Source organism: Scyliorhinus torazame, chromosome 21, assembly GCF_047496885.1.
Source record: "Scyliorhinus torazame isolate Kashiwa2021f chromosome 21, sScyTor2.1, whole genome shotgun sequence".
NCBI lineage: Eukaryota > Metazoa > Chordata > Chondrichthyes > Carcharhiniformes > Scyliorhinidae > Scyliorhinus > Scyliorhinus torazame.
The window spans coordinates 13,031,510-13,050,272 of NC_092727.1; the positions used below are offsets into that span (position 1 = coordinate 13,031,510).

Sequence of the window (18,763 nt, forward strand, 5' to 3'; positions counted from 1 at the left end):
CTGTTCGGGTACACTGAGGGAGAATTCAGAATGTCCAATTCACCTAACAAGCACGTCTTTCGGGACTTGTGGGAGGAAACCTGAGCATCCGGAGGAAACCCACGCAGACACGGGGAGAACGTGCAGACTCCGCACAGAGCTGGGAATCGATCCTGGGACCCTGCCACTGTGAAGCAACAGTGCTAACCACTGTGCTACAGTACCGCCCAAATGTTGACCAGGGCATCAGGAGTGCGCCATGCATTCCTGCAATAATGGGATAGTTCTTTTAGATCTTTCCCATTCACCTCAGCAGGTAGATGTGGGTTCAACATCTCATTGGAAAGACAGCGCTCTAGATAGTGCAGCACTCCATCAAGGTCCAGCCACGATCGTGTGTTCAAGTCCTGTGGCGGGACGTGAACCTTCAGACTCGGAGTCAGGAGTGCGAACGCGACTGACCCTCCAACTGGTAGATCACCTGAGTCTTGAACTCTAGCGAGGTACCTCGTATGCTTCAAGTGCACGCGGGACACCCTTGAGCTCATTGCCTCAGCTTTTGCATCCGCTAAACAGACAACCTACGATTTTCCACTGTGAATGTTGAGGTTTGAAAGTCAAAGGTAAAAACAATTTCTGTGGCTGACGAAATGATAAGATTGAAGAAACTGGGCTGTCCTCCTGAGGGAGGGAAGGTTGCGGGCAGATTCGATGGAAGTGTCCATAATCATGAGGACTCCAGGCAGAGCCGGCAGAGAGAGGCCACTCCCATTGGCGAGAGTGTTGGGAAACAGATTGAAGGCGACTGGCAAAAGGGCCAAATGGAAACATGAGGAAAACAATGCTTCTTAACACAAGCAGCGGTTACGACCTGGAATACGCTGCCTGAGGGTGGCTTTCAAAAGGATATTGAATGAGAAGCAGAAGGAAAAAATGTTGCCGGGCTGTGGCAAAAGGGTGGGGAGACTGGGACCAGATTAATTGTTGCTGCAGAGCGGGGCGCAAACCTGATGGGCAGAATGGGCTCCCTCTGGTGTCAGGCATATGAATGACATGTCCCCGAGGCCCATGAAATGCAAATAATCCAAGCTGTTTTTGACTTGCAGGTGGCCAACATTGCTTTAGTCAGCTAAAAAAAAGGATAATAGTGATGAATAAAACTCTTGTATTTTTGTCATTAAATTTAAATGAGAACTAATTCTGTGACACCGTTAGAGTGCGCAGTCTACACACTTAACGGCAAAACCTTATTTTCTCTCTTTCAGCTCCAGATGGGCCTCCGGTGGATGTCATATTACAGCCCGTTACATCTCAGAGCATCAGGGTTACCTGGAAGGTAACATTACTCCTTTTCCATTCCAAGTACCCAGAGCATTCAGATCATTTCTGCATTTTACTTCCTTGTGCAGGATGCCTCTCATAACGTCCTGGAGTTTGTTTGTTTCAAAATTCTTCCTGAATTATCCAAACCTTCCCTTCCTCAGGGTGCTTGCCTCCCTTTTGTGGATACCGTTCTGCGGGCCCTTGCACTCCTCTGGCACCTTGCAGGATGACTCCCTCTCCTGCGTGTATGAGCCGACGCACGTAGAGGGTCAGCTGACTATCCAACCGTGGGAGGCATCAGCCGAGCCTGTACCCAAGCTCAGCTGTCGTTTCCAATTCAGCTGAGGTCAGAACTGAGAAGGCAGTCGGGATCAGGAAGAGGTAGAGATTTCATGGTCATCCTCAATTCAAGGCTGGACAGTTTCAAGTTTATTTTGGTTTGCCCAGTATCATTCACTCCCTCTCCTGAAGGTGCAGACTTGTTGGAACGAAACTTTACTGTGACTCACCATTATGAGCCTAATAACTGTCTGTCTCCAACATAATCGATCATATTCAAGCCCAATTCTGTTCACACACAGATACACACAATCCAGGCCAATTTACAGGAAAGTGAAGGAAGATAGGAACTGCTAGATGAGAAACTGGTAAAGTTTGTATTCTGGCATCTTGCTAGTTGCGTTGTACACCGATAGTTTCAACAGCACCGTCTAAATCTGTGACTTCCGTCGCGAACCAAGGACAATGGCGGCAGGCAGATGGGAACACCACCACCTTCGAGTTCCCCTCCAAGTCACTCGCCCCTCTGACTTGGAAATATATCACCGCCCCTTCACTGTCACTGGGTCAAAATCCTGGAACTCCCTCCCCAACAGCTCAGAGGATGTACTTACACCTCAGGTTAAAGCGGTTAAAGAAGGCAGCTCACCACCACTTACTCGAGGGGCATTAGGGATGGGCAATAAATGTTGACCGAGGCAGCAAAGTCCACATCCCATGAAAGAATTAAAAAAATAAGAGTTGTTGACTGGTGAGAAAGAACTGGTGGCCGTTCTAGTGAAAAAATGGTGTGCATTTCAGCTTTCGTGGCCTGCCCAAGTGCTGTACCTTTGAAGTGTTGCAATACAGGAAACTCCCGCAACATACTCCCGCAAACAGTATTGTGACAGTGATGTTTGCTGAGGGATATATATCGGTCGGACACCGGCTACATCTCCCCTACCCCTCTTGCAAACTATGCCATGCGATTTTTGTTTTGAAAGTTCACCCAAGGAGAAGGTCTGGGCTTTGGGTTAATATCTTATCTAAGACACACCACCGGCCAAAGCGCAGGACTGCCTCGGTATGTCACCAAAGCGCCAAACGAGATGGCGTGCTCCAATTTCTGGAGTGGGACTCGGATGCGTGACTGCCTGCCGTAGAGGTGAGGCCATTACCCTGGCTGATATTTCCCAGTCGTGGCCCTGGCGCACGACGCCCTCCTGCCCTAAGGTGGGGTCAGCAAGTTCAGCACAAAGCAGGGATCAAAGCAGGGACTTTGCTGGTCTGTATGTTTCTATTCCCATTGTGAGACATTGGCGGGATTCCCGATCCCGCCACGCCCGTTTCCTGGTGCAGCGCGCCTCCGCCGGCAGAGGGAACCTCCGTCCCGGCAGCCAGCCAATGGGAACGGAGGATCCGCCCCCCCCCAGCGGATAACCCAGCCTATTAGCTTTCGTTCTCGCTGGAGCTTTGAACTGTTGCCCTCGCGAACAGAGAAAACGGACATCACGAGGCGGGACGACTGGAATTGGAAAATGGGAAGCAAAGAAACTCAAACAATTAAATAATTAAGAAAGAAAATGATGAAGAGAATCATAACAGGAGAATGTGCAATAACAAACTCAAAGACTTTTAAAATAAGATTGCAATAAAATAAACAGAAGCAACGCAATAGGAATTGGCGAATAGTTTCTATTCCACCTTGGTGCCAGCCTTGGATAATAGGTGACCAGCTGCACAGTTAATTTAAAGTAAAACTAAAATGTAATTTATCTTCAATGGGACTCCTGCAGACACAGAGAGCCCATAAGTTCCTTATTAGGTTATGAATCATTGCAGAATCATATGAGTTAGAGAAGCGTTTGCACATAATCTGCTGGACAGTTACGACTGTGAGGATGTTTTATCACTGTGGTTTCTTCTTAAGGAGCAAAACAAGTCAAATTATTTTTCCTGAAACAAAAACAGTCTTCTCAGTGTGTTTCCCAAAAGAAATTAGAACCTTCTACACTCTGACGTTCCCCTGATGGGTCAGCAGATAACCTTTTTTATTTTATTCCTTGACGGAATGTGAGCGTCATTAGGCTGGGGACGCTGGTGGTGGGCTGCCTTCTTGAGGTCTGAGTTGTGAAGGTGCACCCACGGTGCTGAAAGATAGGTGGCGGGGTTCTCCGTTCCTGAGACTTAGTTTTGGCGCCGGCACAGGATTCGTGGACTTCCACGACAGCAAAACTGGTGCCGAACCTGGACCGATTCAGCGACTGTGGAGGGGCTAGTGCCGGCGCCACGTGGAACACAATCGATTCCAATGAAAAACAGTGTGGGATTCGCCAGATCCGCGATTGACACTCGGGAGGCTGACAAGCTGCAGCCGCACATACACACTTCACTCCCTACACACGCTCATCCCAGCCAATAAGATGGCACTGGTTGTGCTGGAGTGCGCCCATCCCACTGATAGGTAGGCTGGGGCCAGAGAGCACCGAGGAGGGTGCCCTCGGGATCACCCATACGGCCTGTAGCCCTAAGTTCACAGCGGGCAGTCAGCGGCGCGCATGGCTGTCTTGCCGGCCGCGGCAATGGTGCTACATGCCCGTCCACCCCGACCCCACAGCCCACCTCCTGGCCACCCCCCACCACTCCCCCCGGTTCTGGCAGAAGCCCCCTGGCCAATGGCACGACTGTCAGTACACTGTGGCGATGTTGGACACTTTCCGTACCCCCCCTCTCCCTCCCTCAGCAGCCACGGCGCCTGTTTCACGGCTTCTAAAAGCACAAGTGATGTGTGGCGTGCCACAGGTGGCGTCGGGTATTCGCCCCAGTGGAGGCGGAGCATCGCGGAGGCCCCAGGAAAATACTGGGCCAGGCCCGCTAACAATATGCCAACAGTGTTCTGTAACGCATTGACGCCACTGTCGAGGCACCGGAGAATTACGAATTGGCGTGAAACCGGCGCCCGCCACGATTTTGGCGTCAAAAACAATTCTCCACCCAATTACGTTTCCCAATTCTGGCCTCAGCTGACGGAGAATCCCGCTCAGGGAGTTCTCGGATTTTGACCCAGTGATGGAGGAACAACCAATATTATTTTCAGTTCAGGGTGGTGTCTGACTTGGAGCAGAGGTGCAGTTTTCCGTGCTGCTTTTGCCCTTTTCCGTCTCGGAGATAGAGGTGCTGGGATGTGGAAGGTGCTGTGGAGGAAGCCTTGGCACGTTGATGTGGTGCATTTTGCAATGGCCAACAAATACAAACCTTGCTAGGGATGCCCACACTCCATGCCTGAATATTAAAAAAGAGATGGTATACACTACAGGCACTGGTGCAGGGGGTGAACATTTGAGTTACTGCCAAGGGAGAGGCACTGGTGTGGCGGTATCATCACTGGACTAGTAATCCAGAGACCCAGAGTAATGTTCTGGGGACCCAGGTTCAAGTCCCACCATGGCAGATGGTGAAAGTTGAATTCAATAAAAACCTGGATTTAAAAGTCTACTAATGACACGGAACCATTCTGATACTGAGTCACACTAAGCAGGAAACTGGCAATTTCATTTCCCAGGCTAAACTGGCGAAGGAGAGTAACTACATTGTGACATGTTTACATAGAAAGTTTCCATTATAAATATGGACAAAGAATAATTGGGCAGGATTCTCCGACCCCCTGCCGGGGGGCGGCGTAAATCCCGTCCCCGCCGGCCGCCGAATTCTCCGGCACCAGAGATTCGGCGGGGGCGGGAATCACGCCGCGCCAGTCGGCGGGCACCCCCCGGCGATTCTCCGGCCCGCAATGGGCCGAAGTCCCGCACATGACCCTGTGAGAAGCTGCTGTTTTAAAGTTTTTTTTAAAAGTAGCTGAATGGTATATTCAACTTTGGAAAAATTGAAGATAGGTTGTTACATGTAGATTTGATAGATTAATTTTGACCCAAGGAAGTGATAAATGGCTTATTTTCCCCCAAAATCTGTCTTTTCCCCCTTTGTTCTGTGGAAATTAACAAGTAGGCATGGCGAGTACTCTTCAATCAAACTTTATTGGCTTGTGCACAAGGAGAATGACTCAGTGAGATGTTCTGTCTCAATCCAATGAAGCAGCAATACTCAGAACATTTTCAACCAATAGGTTTACATTCGCAGTCTAATCCCTCCATTTGCATGTCAACATACCAATAATATCACAGTTAAACTTTCATTTTAAACCAATGAAAGGACAGCATTTCTAGCCAATAGGAAACAGGGTATGTGGACCAATAGAAAACGAGTATTTTCAATCCATCGTTTGCATGTCCTGGGCTGGATTCTCTGCACCCCGCTGCTGAAAACGCGTCTGGCGCCGGGGCGGAGAATCCATTTCCGCGCATGGAATCGGGACCGGCGCCGGTTCCTCGATTCTCCGGCCCCCGAAAAGCGGCGTACTGGGGTTACTGGGTTACGGAGATAGGGTGGGGGCCTGATGCTTTTTCGGAAGGTTGGTGCAGACTCAATGGACCGAATGGCCTCCTTCTGCACTGCAGGGATCCTATGATTCAGAACTTACGTTCCCACCTATATTTGTGGCATCTGCAAATTTAGCAACCCTGCCACCGGTCGCAACATCCAAATATCCCTGTGGCACACCACACATCACATCTTGCCAACCAGAAAATCACCTATTTATGCCTACTCTCTGTTTCCTGTTAGCTAGCCAATCGTCCAGCCAATTTGTTACCCCATACACCTTGAGCTTTTATTTTTGCAATAACCTATGGTGAGGCGCCTTATCAATCTGACAATCTAAGTACAGTATATCCACCAGATCTATCACTTCACCTAAATTGTGTTGTAAATGCTCCCCGCAACCCTGATCCGAATGTATACAGTCGGACTCAACTGGGGAGGGGGGCAGAGTTTGGTGGAGTCCATGTGATGCAGTGCAGCCCATGTGATGCAGTGCAGCCTGTGACTGCCAGATACTCTCATGGAACTGATTACGTGGCTAAATACCTGGAGCTGAATTTGTGGCATTTTGTATTTGATATCCAGGCGCCCAGGAAGGAGCTTCAGAATGGGGTCATCCGAGGCTACCAGATCGGCTACCGGGAAAATGGCCCCGGCAGTAATGGTCAGTACAGTATTGTCGAGATGAAGGCCACAGGGGAGAGTGAGGTTTACACGCTGGACAATCTGAAGAAGTATGCGCAATATGGCGTTGTGGTGCAGGCGTTCAACAGAGCGGGGACAGGCCCGAGTTCCTCGGAAATTAATGCTACAACGCTTGAGGATGGTAAGATGTGTTCCAAACTAAGGTAGCAATGTGACTTTGTGCGGTGACTAACTTTTGTGCTTCTCCCGCTCATCATTGGCAGAGGGATGTGGAGCGATGGAACCCTTTCCAGTTCATACATAGAATTTACAACGCAGAAGGAGACCATTTGGCCCATCGAGTCTGCACCGGCCCTTGGAAAGAGCACCCCACTTACGCCCACACCGCCACCCTATCCCCCAAACCCCACCTAACCTTTTGGACACTAAGGGCAATTTAGCGTGGACAATCCACCTAACCTGCACATCTTTGGACTTGGGAGGAAAGCGGAGCACCCGGAGGAAACCCACACAGACACGGGAAGAAAGTGCAAACTCCTCACATTTTGAGCTCAGCGTTGAACACTCTCAGTAAGGCTCAATCCAGTTAAAAAACCCAGAGTAAAACTCCATTCATTTGTCCTAACTTTGGTCATAGAGTCATAGTCATAGATGTTTACAGCATGGAAACAGGCCCTTCGGCCCAGCTTGTCCATGCTGCCCAGTTTCTGTCACTAAGCTAGTCCCACTTGCCCGCATTTGGTCCCAATCCCTCTGTACCCGGCAAGCCCATGTAACCTAACTATTTTTTAAAGGAAAAAATTGTACCCGCCTCCACCATTGCCCCAGATGCTCACCACCCTCTGTGTGAAATAAATTCCCCTCTGGTCTCAACCTGGGGCTGGTTAAGCACAGTGGGCTAAACAGCTGACTTGTAATGCAGAACAATGCCAGCAGCGCGGGTTCAATTCCCGTACCGGCCTCCCCAAACAGGCGCTGGAATGTGGTGACTGGGGGCTTTTCACAGTAACTTCATTGAAGTCTACTTGTGACAATAAGCGATTATTATTATTCTTTTGTATCTCTCCCCTCTCACCTTAAACCTATGCCCTCTAGTTCTAGACTCCTTTACCTTTGGGAAAAGATGTTGACTATCTACCTTATCGATGCTCCTCATTATTTTATAGATCTCTACAAGATCACCCCTAAGCCTCCTGCGCTCCAGTGAAAAAGGTCCCAGCCTATCCAGCCTCTCCTTATAACTCAGGCCATCAAGTCCTGGTACCATCCTCGTAAATCTCTTCTGCACTCTTTCTAGTTTAACAATATCCTTCCTATAATAGGGTGACCAGAACTGAACACAATATTCCATGTGTGGTCTTAGCAATGTCTTGTACTACTTCAACAAGACGTCCCAACTCCTGTATTCAATATTCTGACCAATAAAACCTAGCATGCTGAATATCTTCTTCACCACCCTGTCCACCTGCGACTCCACCGTCAAGGAGCTATGAACCTATACCCCTAGATCTCTTTGTTCTGTAACTCTCCCCAACGCCCTAACATTAACTGAATAGGTCCTGTCCCTATTCGATCTACCAAAATGCATCACCTCACATTTATCCAAATTAAACTCCATCTGCCATTCATCGGCCCAATTGGTCAAGGTCCTGTTGCAATCTTATATAACCTTCTTCACTGTCCACTATGCCACCAATCTTGATGTCATCTGCAAACTTACTAACCATGCCTCCTACATTCTCATCCAAGTCATTAATATATATAACAAATAACAGTGGACCCAGCACTGATCCATGAGGCACACCACTGGTCACAGGCCTCCAGTTTGAAAAACAACCCTCCACAACCTCCCTTTGGCTTCGGTCGCCGAGACAATTTTGTATCCAATTGGCTACCTCACCCTGGATTCCGTGAGATTTAACATTTCGTAATAACCTACCATGCGGTACCTTGTCAAAGGCCTTGCTAAAGTCCATGTAGACAACGTTGACTGCAGTGCCCTTATCTACCTTCTTGGTTACCCCTTTAAAAACTCAATCAAATTCGTGAGACATGACTTTCCCCTTACAAAGCCATGCTGACTTTCCCTAATTAGCCCTTGCCTGTCTAAATGCCTGTAGATCCTGTCACTCAGAATACCTTCTAACAATTTACCCACTACAGAAGTAAGGCTAATCCGTCTGTAGTTCCCAGGCTTACCCTTACAGCTCTTCTTAAACAAGGGCACAACATTTGTGACCCTCCAATCTTCAGGCACCTCTCCTGTGGCTGTCGATGATTCAAATATCTTGTTGATGATGCAAATAGTTAACCGAATTAACCTCAGGAAGAGGCCTTCTCCTGTAGCTGTGTGGAAAATGGAGAGAGATTATAATTAGCATCCATGAAAGTGAGGGCTATTATTGCTTAGATTGCAACAGCTTCGATTTCAGGCATCCAGACACATTATTAGCTTCTCCGGGATCAGGCACAGGCCAGGTCAAACACTTCCCCAACAACATGCCTTTATCCCAACCTCAAAAGGACGTATGGCTGCTTGAACAAGGAGCTTAAAGCAATGCAGTAGCCAGAGAGTGAGCTGACTTATGGTGCTAAAGGATTCCCGAATTGGCTGGTTACAAAGAGCCAAGGCTTGGAAGCAAGCTGAATTCCCACCCAGACTTGCCGTCTGAACGGTCCAACGAGGCACAGAACACTCGGTGAAACCAGGGCGACAAAACAAATGAACAATTGATGGGAAGCTACTCTTTAAGGTGTTGTGAAATTTTAATGCTGTTAAGCTATAAAATTAATTCCACCCCCCCACCCCCCAAAACCATCTGCAAAGCTGGATTTATAGAGCTGGATTCTCAATTATTGAGACTATGTCCCCACGCCGGCATCAAAACGGTAGAGTTTTACTCCTGAAATTCCTGCAAAAAAGTGAATTGAATTCATAGCCCTGCACGGGGCTGGCAGGGACCCCGAGTGAATCTCGCTGCTTTTGCTGCCAATACGGGTCCCCTGCACTTCCGGGTCAGAGGCCGCGCATGCGCACGGCGGCGGCCTCCAGCGGCCGTGCCGTGCTCCAATGCGGACTCATCCGCGGAGCCAGACCCAAGAAAGAGACCCCCGAACGGCCGCGCACCCGACCCTCAAACACCGCATATTAATGCCCCGGCCGCCTATTAGGCCCCCCCCCACCCCTTGTCTCCGATCCGCCCGCCCCCCCACCAGACTGAGTCCGCAGCCACCACATGAGCATCCCGACCGGCCTCTGGGAATGGCCCCCCGGCAGCGCGGCGTACTGCCCGGCGACGCCGATTTTCAGTGCCCGGACCATCGCCGAACCGGCGCCCGGCCCGATTTCGGAGTCAAACTGGATTCTCCGCCCCGGAGCCGGGCTGCGGAGAATCCAGCCCATAGTAAGTGAATTGCTTCATTAATTTACAACGCACGGGGATAAATGCTTTTTTAGTTCATCCTCATTTGCGGGATCCAGGAAGATGGGGTGGTGGGGGACGTCCCGCCAAATAGATTCTCAAACACAAATCAAAGCAGAAAAGGCTGGATAAACTCAGCATCTGTGGAGAGAGAAACAGAGTTAACGTTTTGAGGCCAACGTGACCCTTCTTTGGAACTTCAGTGGTTTTTAAACAGACTAAATTAAGCGTAAATCTTCGGCTCGCTCCCGAATCATCATGGACGGCATGGAAAATTTGACGAACCTTTGAAAGTTCCATTGATCTTGGGTGGGAATTCCTGGCCTCAGCGGGACTGGAACGCCCCCCCCCCCCCCCCCACCACGCCCACTCGCAGGCTGCCTGTCATTTCTGTTGCCTGGTGCTTTCTGTTGATACAGAGTGCGAGAGGTCGCAGCCTCTCTCCTGCTCTAGGCAGTGCTGCTGCCCAAAATCCAGAGCTGCTTCAGTCCCACGCTGCTGATCTTTGCCTATCGAGTGCGGAGGGGAGTGGACCTCTTTCTGGATCTGCTGCTTGGCTTGGTCAATACCTACACCTCAAGGCAGCGTATGGTCAATGGGGTATTTCAACCTGACTGCCTGGCATCTCTTCCACGGCTATGCCTTCTGAGGGGGCATCAATCACTGCCTGAATTAATGCTGATTTGACCGTAGTCACTCCTGGGTTTCCTTCGATGAGTTGACTTGCTTTACCCTCTCTGGCCTATTTAGAAACAACCTATTATCGCCCACTATAACCTGGATTTGCCCTTTCCCCTGCCGACTGCACTGGCCAATGTTGCCCTTCAGGTCCAGATGTCAAGAATTTTCAGAGGTGGGGGTGGGGGTTCTATCATTTTGCGAACGCTAACACTCCCGTACCGGAACAAAATAAAGGAGTGAAATTTAAAGAAAGCAAAGATAGGTTCTCGCACATTCGGCATCTCAAATGCGACAGTGTTGACTGCGCACTGTCATCAACTCGAGCAGGATTCCTCCGCAAGTTAAAATAAAACACTTCAGGGAGTAAATGCAACACCGCTGGCATTTTTTTGTGATTAGTGACAATTTATGCGAAGCTATAATTTTGTTGTTGTTGTAAACGGGGGGGATAGTGAGGCAGCCTCAGTTTCTTCTTTTTGTCTTCCTAATTGTTTTGTAACAAAGAAGCGCCAATCAGCATTTACAGGATCTCGAAATCCAAATTACAGTGGATCTGTCATCTAATTAAACTGATGTCAGCCTGCATTTACAATTCAATGATCAGCTTTTAATGAGTGTAGCACCCTGTAATCTCCCAACACCGTCATCAGGCACACCATCTCTTCAGCCTGTTATCAGCATAATGCAGCATGGAATAATTGATGTCACACTATTCTAACACATAAAGAGGAGGAAGATTGCTCTGCTTCTAAACACTTGGTGAAACCACACAAAATAAAATCAGCTTCGGATTCTTATGACAGAGTTACATGAATTACAGCCCAATGTCTATCTTACCTGGTGATTTCATTTTCGACAGAATCACTGTGATTTTGGAAGGTGTCCAATTGAATGAGTTTCTTTGTGTCAGTGTGTGGAAACAATGCCAGTCGGAATTTAAGAGAAATATACTTGTTTCTTTTAAATTTAATCTCGCGCTTCCCTGTTCAACCCCTCACAATGTGCCTCCAGCTCCCTCCCCTCTCCCTCTTTCATCCTCAGACCATCGGCCTCTCGCACCGTCTCTCTTACTTTCCTTACCCAACCATGTCTGCCACTTCCACTCCTTCCCCTCTGCCTCTCTCCCTATGCCTCTCTCCCATTTGCCCGCTTCCCTCTGCCTCTCTCTCTCTCCCCTCTATCTCGCCCTCTCTCCCCATCCCTCTCCACCTCTGCTTTGCGTCTTTCTGCCTCTATCTCCTTCTAGTCTGCCATCTCTGCCTGTCTCCCTTCTTCCCCTCACCCTTCTTCCCCTCTCCCTTCTGCTTCTTTCCCCTCTGCCTCTCTCCCCTCTGCCTCTCTTTTTCTCAGCCCATCTCCCATTTGACCCTCTCCTCTCTGCCTCTGTCTCTCTCCCCTCTGCCTCGCTTCCCCCACTGCCATTCACCCCTTCTGGCCCTCCCACCTCTGGCCCTCTCCCTTTTGCCCCTCTCTGTCATCTATCACTCTCTCCTCTGCTCCACTCGCTCTGTACTAGTAACCCCTATGCCCCACTCCTCCTCTGTCTCTATCCTCTCTGCTGCGTTCCACTCTGCCCCTCTTCATTCTCCCTCCCGCCCCCAGCCTCTCTCCACTTCTACCCCTACCCTGGCTTTTCCTCATATTTAACCCCAGCTGTCTGATGAAATACCTATTCTACCTGGCAAGGCAGAACAGCTCCCAAAATGGCTACTACCTACCTTTGCTGCTGGCCACAGGTAGGCAGCTCCCATCTTTCCGAGGTGCTCGGCAAGACCAGCCCAGTTCAGGCGCCGCAACGGGACCTGGAATTCTTGTGGGTGTCGCTTTGAAAATTCAGCCCTCAGACTGCCTAGTTTCTATCTTCCTAACTTCCTTCACTCTCTCTTTCTCTCTGCCTCTCTCTGTTTATCCCTCTCTCTCTCTCACTTTCATTCATTCTTCTCCCGTCCACACGATCAATATTCTCTTTGTGAGGAACCTTCTTTCTTGGTTTGTCACCACCAGGCTGTAAATGTGATCAAAGAGCCACCTCGTGTTACCAGTCTCTGTCGTTTATCTCTCCTCCAATAGCCCTATCATGTTCAACCACTGGTTGTAAACATCAAATCTACAATAAACATTTAATACAATTCCCAAGTGGTCAAAAATGATGTGATTTCTGTTTTCAAATTTCGGAATAGACTGGCTACCTTCCATCTTGCCTTGAGGACAATAACAACAATGTGCAAGTCTCTAAAAGCACAGGGAAAAAGGAATAAAAATGTATCGATCGCAAATGCGTTATCAGACATTTGTTACGATAACTGTTATTTTAAGTGAGAGAATCTCAAAGATCATTTTCTGGTTCATCCTAAAAGTGGACCGGTGCTTTCTGGCGGTTTTCACACCAGTCGGCTGAGAAAGGCAAGGATAGGTGGTCAGACAGTGTCTCTGTTTTCCTCTCTGACCGCCCTGTCAAAGGACATCAAAGCACATGAAAGACTTTTGAGCTGAATCAGAAACTCCAGAGAAGACATTGGCCAAAATTCTCCGGCCGTTGGGATTTCTCTCTTCCCGCGAGCAGCGCATCGTCCCCCTCTCACCCCCACCCCCCCGTAGATTTCCCGCCGGCGTGGTGGCTTCAATGGGGCGGAGAATCCCACCGCCAGCGCACGGCGCGTCACCGAGAAACGCGCAGCAGAGAATCCAGCCCATTGTATAATATTGCACCTTTATTTTACAGCTCATTAAAAAAGATTGGCTTGCATTTATCTAACACCTTTAATGACCACTGAACACCTCAAAGGGTTTTACAACCAATGAAGTACTTTGTGAAGTTTAATCATTGTTGTAATGCAAAGCCCCGGGGTATGCAGGGAATTTCTTCTGAGGAGAGGTTGAGTAGGTTGAGCCTGTTCTCATTGGAGTTTAGAAGAATGAGAGGGGATCTTATTGAGACAAGTATTCTCAAGGGGCTTCACAGGGTCGATGCTGAGAGGCTGTTCCCCCTTGTGGTAGAGTCTAGGACCAGAGGACATAATTTCAGAGCAAGGGGCAGCCCATTTAAGAGAGAGGAGGGGGAGGAAGAATTTCTTCTCTGAGAGGGTAGTGAATCTGTGGAACTCTTTACCGCAGAGGGATGTAGAGGTTGAGTTGTTAAGTGTGTTCAAGGCTGAGATAGACAGAGTTTTAATCAGTAAGGGATGAGGTGTGAAAGTGGAGTTGAGGATTATCATATTACATCATTCGTGATCTCCTTGAATGGCAGAGCAGACTCGATGGGCCAAATGGCCTACTTCTGCTCCTATGTCGAATGGTCTTCTGGTCATCTTAAATGTTACAGGCAATTTGTGCTTCACAAACTCTTCCATACAGCAATGTGATAACCTTTTCTTTGTGCCATTAATTGAGGGATAAATATGGAGCGGGGCCCTGGGGTAATTCCCCTGCTCGTCCCTGAAATAGCTTTATGGGATCTTCTATATCCACCTGAGCAGGGGCATCGATTTAGCATCTCACCTAAAGGACGGCACCTCCAACAGTGCAACACTCCCTCAGTGCTGCGCTGGAAAGTCAGCCTGCGGTGAGATTTCCTGGCCTCCCTGTGGCATGTTTCCTGACGGTGTGAGGCGACCCACGTTGGCTGGCAGTGGGATCTTCTGGTCTGCCCCTGTCAATTGGATTTCCCAGTTGAATCCACCCCATGCCTCTGGAAAACCTGTGGCCTGTGAACAGCCAAGACCTCGCCCTTGATTTTTGTCCTCAAGCTCTGGAGGGGGACTTGAACCAGAACTTTGTGACTCGGAGACTCGGAACGACCTACCAACTGGACCTCCCATGATATTTTTGACCGAAAGTTCCTGGATACAGATGCTTGTTTGCAGCCTTTCACCCATCACCCCTGATGCTTGCTACTCTTCCAAGTCCATATCAAATATTACAATTGAACTTACCTTGATCTAAGTGGGCTCCTTGCAGATATCAAGAGGTTAGGAAGAGAAGCTGGACCCAATTCAATTTATTTTTCTTCTACAAATATAATTATTGATTTCTTTTTTCTAAATCAATTGGGAAGTTTCAATGACAGGGTGAATGTATAGAAGTGGCAGTGAGAGCAGAAAAGTGTGGAAAAAGTGATGGGAGTAGAGAAAGAAAATCTGATAGAGAAGGCCTTAAATCAGCAGGTTTGAGGACCACAAATATGAATTGTCCTCTCCCAAACAGCCATTGTCCTGGGCCTTCAAGCTCACTCCTATAATCAAGCCCTTATTCTCAGACTTTAAAATTATGAGGACTGTTATGGGCCAGGGTTTAGAGAACCCCAAAGTGTATCATGGAGTTCACCTGATCCACAACTTTTAATAGATTGTGGTATGGAGAGCACACGGCCCACTCTACAGGTGTGGTACAGCAGAAATGGAAAAGTATTTTGTAAAGCAAAACTATGTTTATTCTATGAACTCAAGTTAACCTTTTTAAAATGTACAGTGAACACCTTAGCAACCATTAATTCAAATACAACCCCCAAAGAATACAACACTAAGTAATCCTTTAAGCTTTCCTTTTAACATCCATAAGACTTAAAACACCTTTTACCAGAAGCACATTAGGTTTACATTCACTACTGAGAACATTTATAATTCGGAATTCACCAAATGATCTAGAGATAGTCTTTTGATGGCAGAGAGAACAGCAGTACAGCTGCTTGGTCTGGCTTCAGCTCCAACACTGAAAACAAAACTAAAACACACCCTGCAGCCTGCTCGAAAACAAAAGTAAAAAGCTGACAGACAGCCCAGCTCCACCCACTCTTGACATCACTGCAGTAGTAAACACCCATTTCTTAAAGGTACTCTCACATGACAGGACAGGTTGAATAAATTTGGTTTGTATTCCCTTTAGGTTAGATGGTTGATGACCTGATGTGTTTAACATTATTATAAGGGTTTGATAGGATTATTTCAAGGGGCCTGGTTAACTGAGTTGGGCTGGATGACCAGCACATTGTTCAGAATGATTCCAATGGGTTCAATACCTCTTCCGGCTGAGGTAGGCCTAGCTCCTCAGCTGCCCCTGAGAGTGGAAGGCAATGGCAAGTACTGCTGAGAAAAAATGAGTTAGGACGAAGCATCAGCAGTCAATGGCCGGAATTCTCTGGAACCCCCTATGGTGGATTTTCCATCGACAGAAGCGGATCGCCATTGTGTGAGTGACGCAAATGGCCATTGCCTTCCGTGGGTCCGGAAGATCCCGCCCGTCGGCCAACGTTGGGCCATCTCCACCACCAGAAAAACCGCCGAGAATGGGCCAAAAAAAAACCCGGCCAATCAGTTTCAAGGACCTGCCCTCGGGCAGAGCACACAGTCAGAAGATGTGCGGGTTAGGTGGATTAGCCATGTTGAAATTGTCCCTCGGTGTCCAAAAGGTTAGGTAGGGTTACGGGGATATGGTGGAAGCGTGGGCTTGGGTGGGTTGCCCTTTCCAAGGGCCGGTGCAGACTCGATGGGCCGAATGGCCTCCTTCTCCACTGTAAATACAATGAACGAAGTGTCGATGCAGAGAAGCAATGACCACTCGGGGGGGGGGGGGCAATCCATGACAAAGGGAGTGCAAATGTGAAATTAGAGCTGGACCATTCGGGAGTTAAATCAGGAAGGAGGTTTTCCACACAGAAGGTAATAGGAATCTGAAATTCTATCACTCAAAAGGTTGTGGGTACTGGCCGTCCATTGAAATTTTCCAGATTGAGAACAACAGAATTTTCTTTGGTTAATGGTTTCAAGCGATATAGATTAAATGACACTGAGGCACAGATTAGCGTAACATGTTCCGAGGGTGAATAGCCTACTCCTGTTTCTAGGATCCCCCCAAAAACACACACAATGTGACTTTATACAATATCTTGTTACGTAGCATCAGGGAGCATTTGGATTTCTTTGGTGCTGTAACTAGCTCAGTGAATCAACGTGAACTCTCTTGTGAGCTTCTGGCCTCGAGGAGGAATAAACACTCCTCATAATGTGTGACTCAGACTATAAACTGCAAATCAAATTTATTAAATGTAAATTATAGATAACAGCAGAGAATCTGAATGGCAATTTCATCTGATTACTGAATGCTTAGCCTGTCCCTCCTCAGATATGGGAAAATAATAAAGAAATGCAAGCCTTTGCCCACTCCCTATGAAATGAAATGAAAAAATGGAAAGATTAGACTTAAGATTAAACTTAAATCAGCATCCATGAAATTAGACGAGGGGTTTCACCCAACCACTGTCCAACCGCTAGCTCAGTGGGTTCAGAAGATGCGGCAAGGTGGCACAGTGATTAGCACTGCTGCCTCACCGCGCCAGGGACCCAGGTTCGATTCTGACCTTAGGTGACTGTGTGGAGTTTGCACGTTCTCCCCGTGTGTGTGTGGGTTTCCTCGGGGTGTTCCGGTTTCCTCCCACAGTCCAAAGATGTGCAAGTTAGGTGGATTGGCCATGCTAAATTGCCCCTTAGTGTCCAAAAGGTTAGGTGGGGTTACTGGGTTATGGGGATAGGGTGGGGAAGTGGGCCTAGGTAGGGTGCTCTTTCAGAGGGTTGGTGCAGACCTGATGGGCCGAGTGGCCTCCTTCTGCACTGTAGGGATTGGCAGTTGCCTTTATCCTCACCACTGACAGTAGAGCTGTCCATCAAATGGAGATCTCTCAGAAATCTGTTGCAGTTTTTCACCTGTTCTTAAGGCAAAACCAAGCAGTGAAAGCTTCACACCAGGATGCTTTTCATGTGATGATAAAGTTCAACTGATTTATCTCTGTGTCCTGCAGCCAGACAAAAATTAATTGGTTTTGCTGCACACATGAACCTGGTGCTAACCTGTCATCTCTCAAAACAGTGGAGGTCATCTGTCTTTGGGTTGAAATCTCACAACTGAACATCCTCTTCAACGTGGAGGATGCACAGGCTGAGAGAGAGACTGCATCAACAGTGTTCTCGAATGGGGCTAGCTTACACAAATACAATGGGAATGACAATTGTTGAAGCAGCGTTTTGTTCCCAATTTCCCCTGCTGGTGACAATTGCATGCTATCAGGCTCCATTATCTCTCTCAAATCAACCTCGCCCTCAAAGTTCCAGAAGTCCTTGCCTCGCATATTTCCAGACTTGACTATTCTAACGAGCTCCTTCTGGGCGCCCTCTATAAACCTGAGGTCATCCAAAATGTTGTTGCATACCATTGTTGTCTTCACACCAAGTCACCTCATTCACCCATCATCCCTGTGCTTCCTGATCCACATTAGCTCCCGTTTAAGCAACACTTTGATTTTAAAGTTCTCTGGATTTTCAAACCAGTCCTCGTCCTCACCCTTTGTAGTCAACCCCACAGCCCTGCCAAAACTCTGCACTGCTCTAATGCTGGTTTATTGAATATCCCTAATTTTACTCAGTCTGTCATTGGTGGCTATGGTTTTAGCTGTACAGGCCATGAGCTTTGGAATTCCCTTCCGAAACAACTCTGTCTCCCCAACTCTCATTCCTCCTGTAAGATACTCCTTAAACCGTTGATCAAAATTTTAGCCGTCTACCTCATTATCTCCATTTGTGTCTCGGCATCAAATTTTGCTTTATCGCATTCTTATAAGGTGCCTCAGAATGATTTATTACTTTCAAGGCGCATTATAACTGCTTGTTACAGTATCAGTGCTTCAGGTAACATTTCCTCAATAACGAAACAAAGGAAACTGATGCATTTCGAGGAACTCTTAAAGGGACTCCTGCTTCAATCAGCAATTGTTCCTCAAATAATTCTTTGTGAGCGTGAAGAGGAAAGGGCACCCAGAAGAAATGATGCGTCCATGTTGTGTGTCACGTGGCACATCTCAGTATGATTTATGTCCTATGCTGCGACTCGGTAAGGATGAAAAAAGAACTGGAAATTTCCTCAAGGTGGAGCTCCTTTAAAAGTAGAAGCACAATGACTGGAGTGTATCGTGATCGGTGTCTTGCGAGTTATTAAGCTGTCACTTTAATAGCATGTTGCCGCTTCAAGAGGCT

General features: G+C 48.0%; 1 protein-coding gene across 2 annotated transcripts in view; it reads left to right on the forward strand.

Annotated features, from left to right (window-relative positions):
* dscaml1 (Down syndrome cell adhesion molecule like 1) overlaps nt 1–18,763 on the forward strand; it is a 692,721-nt gene that overhangs the window by 532,701 nt on the left and 141,257 nt on the right. For both annotated transcript variants that reach the window (XM_072486516.1, XM_072486518.1), the window contains exons 16-17: nt 1,245–1,315; nt 6,583–6,823. In XM_072486516.1, coding sequence (XP_072342617.1) covers nt 1,245–1,315; nt 6,583–6,823 — 312 coding nt within the window. The remainder of the gene's footprint in view (nt 1–1,244; nt 1,316–6,582; nt 6,824–18,763) is intronic.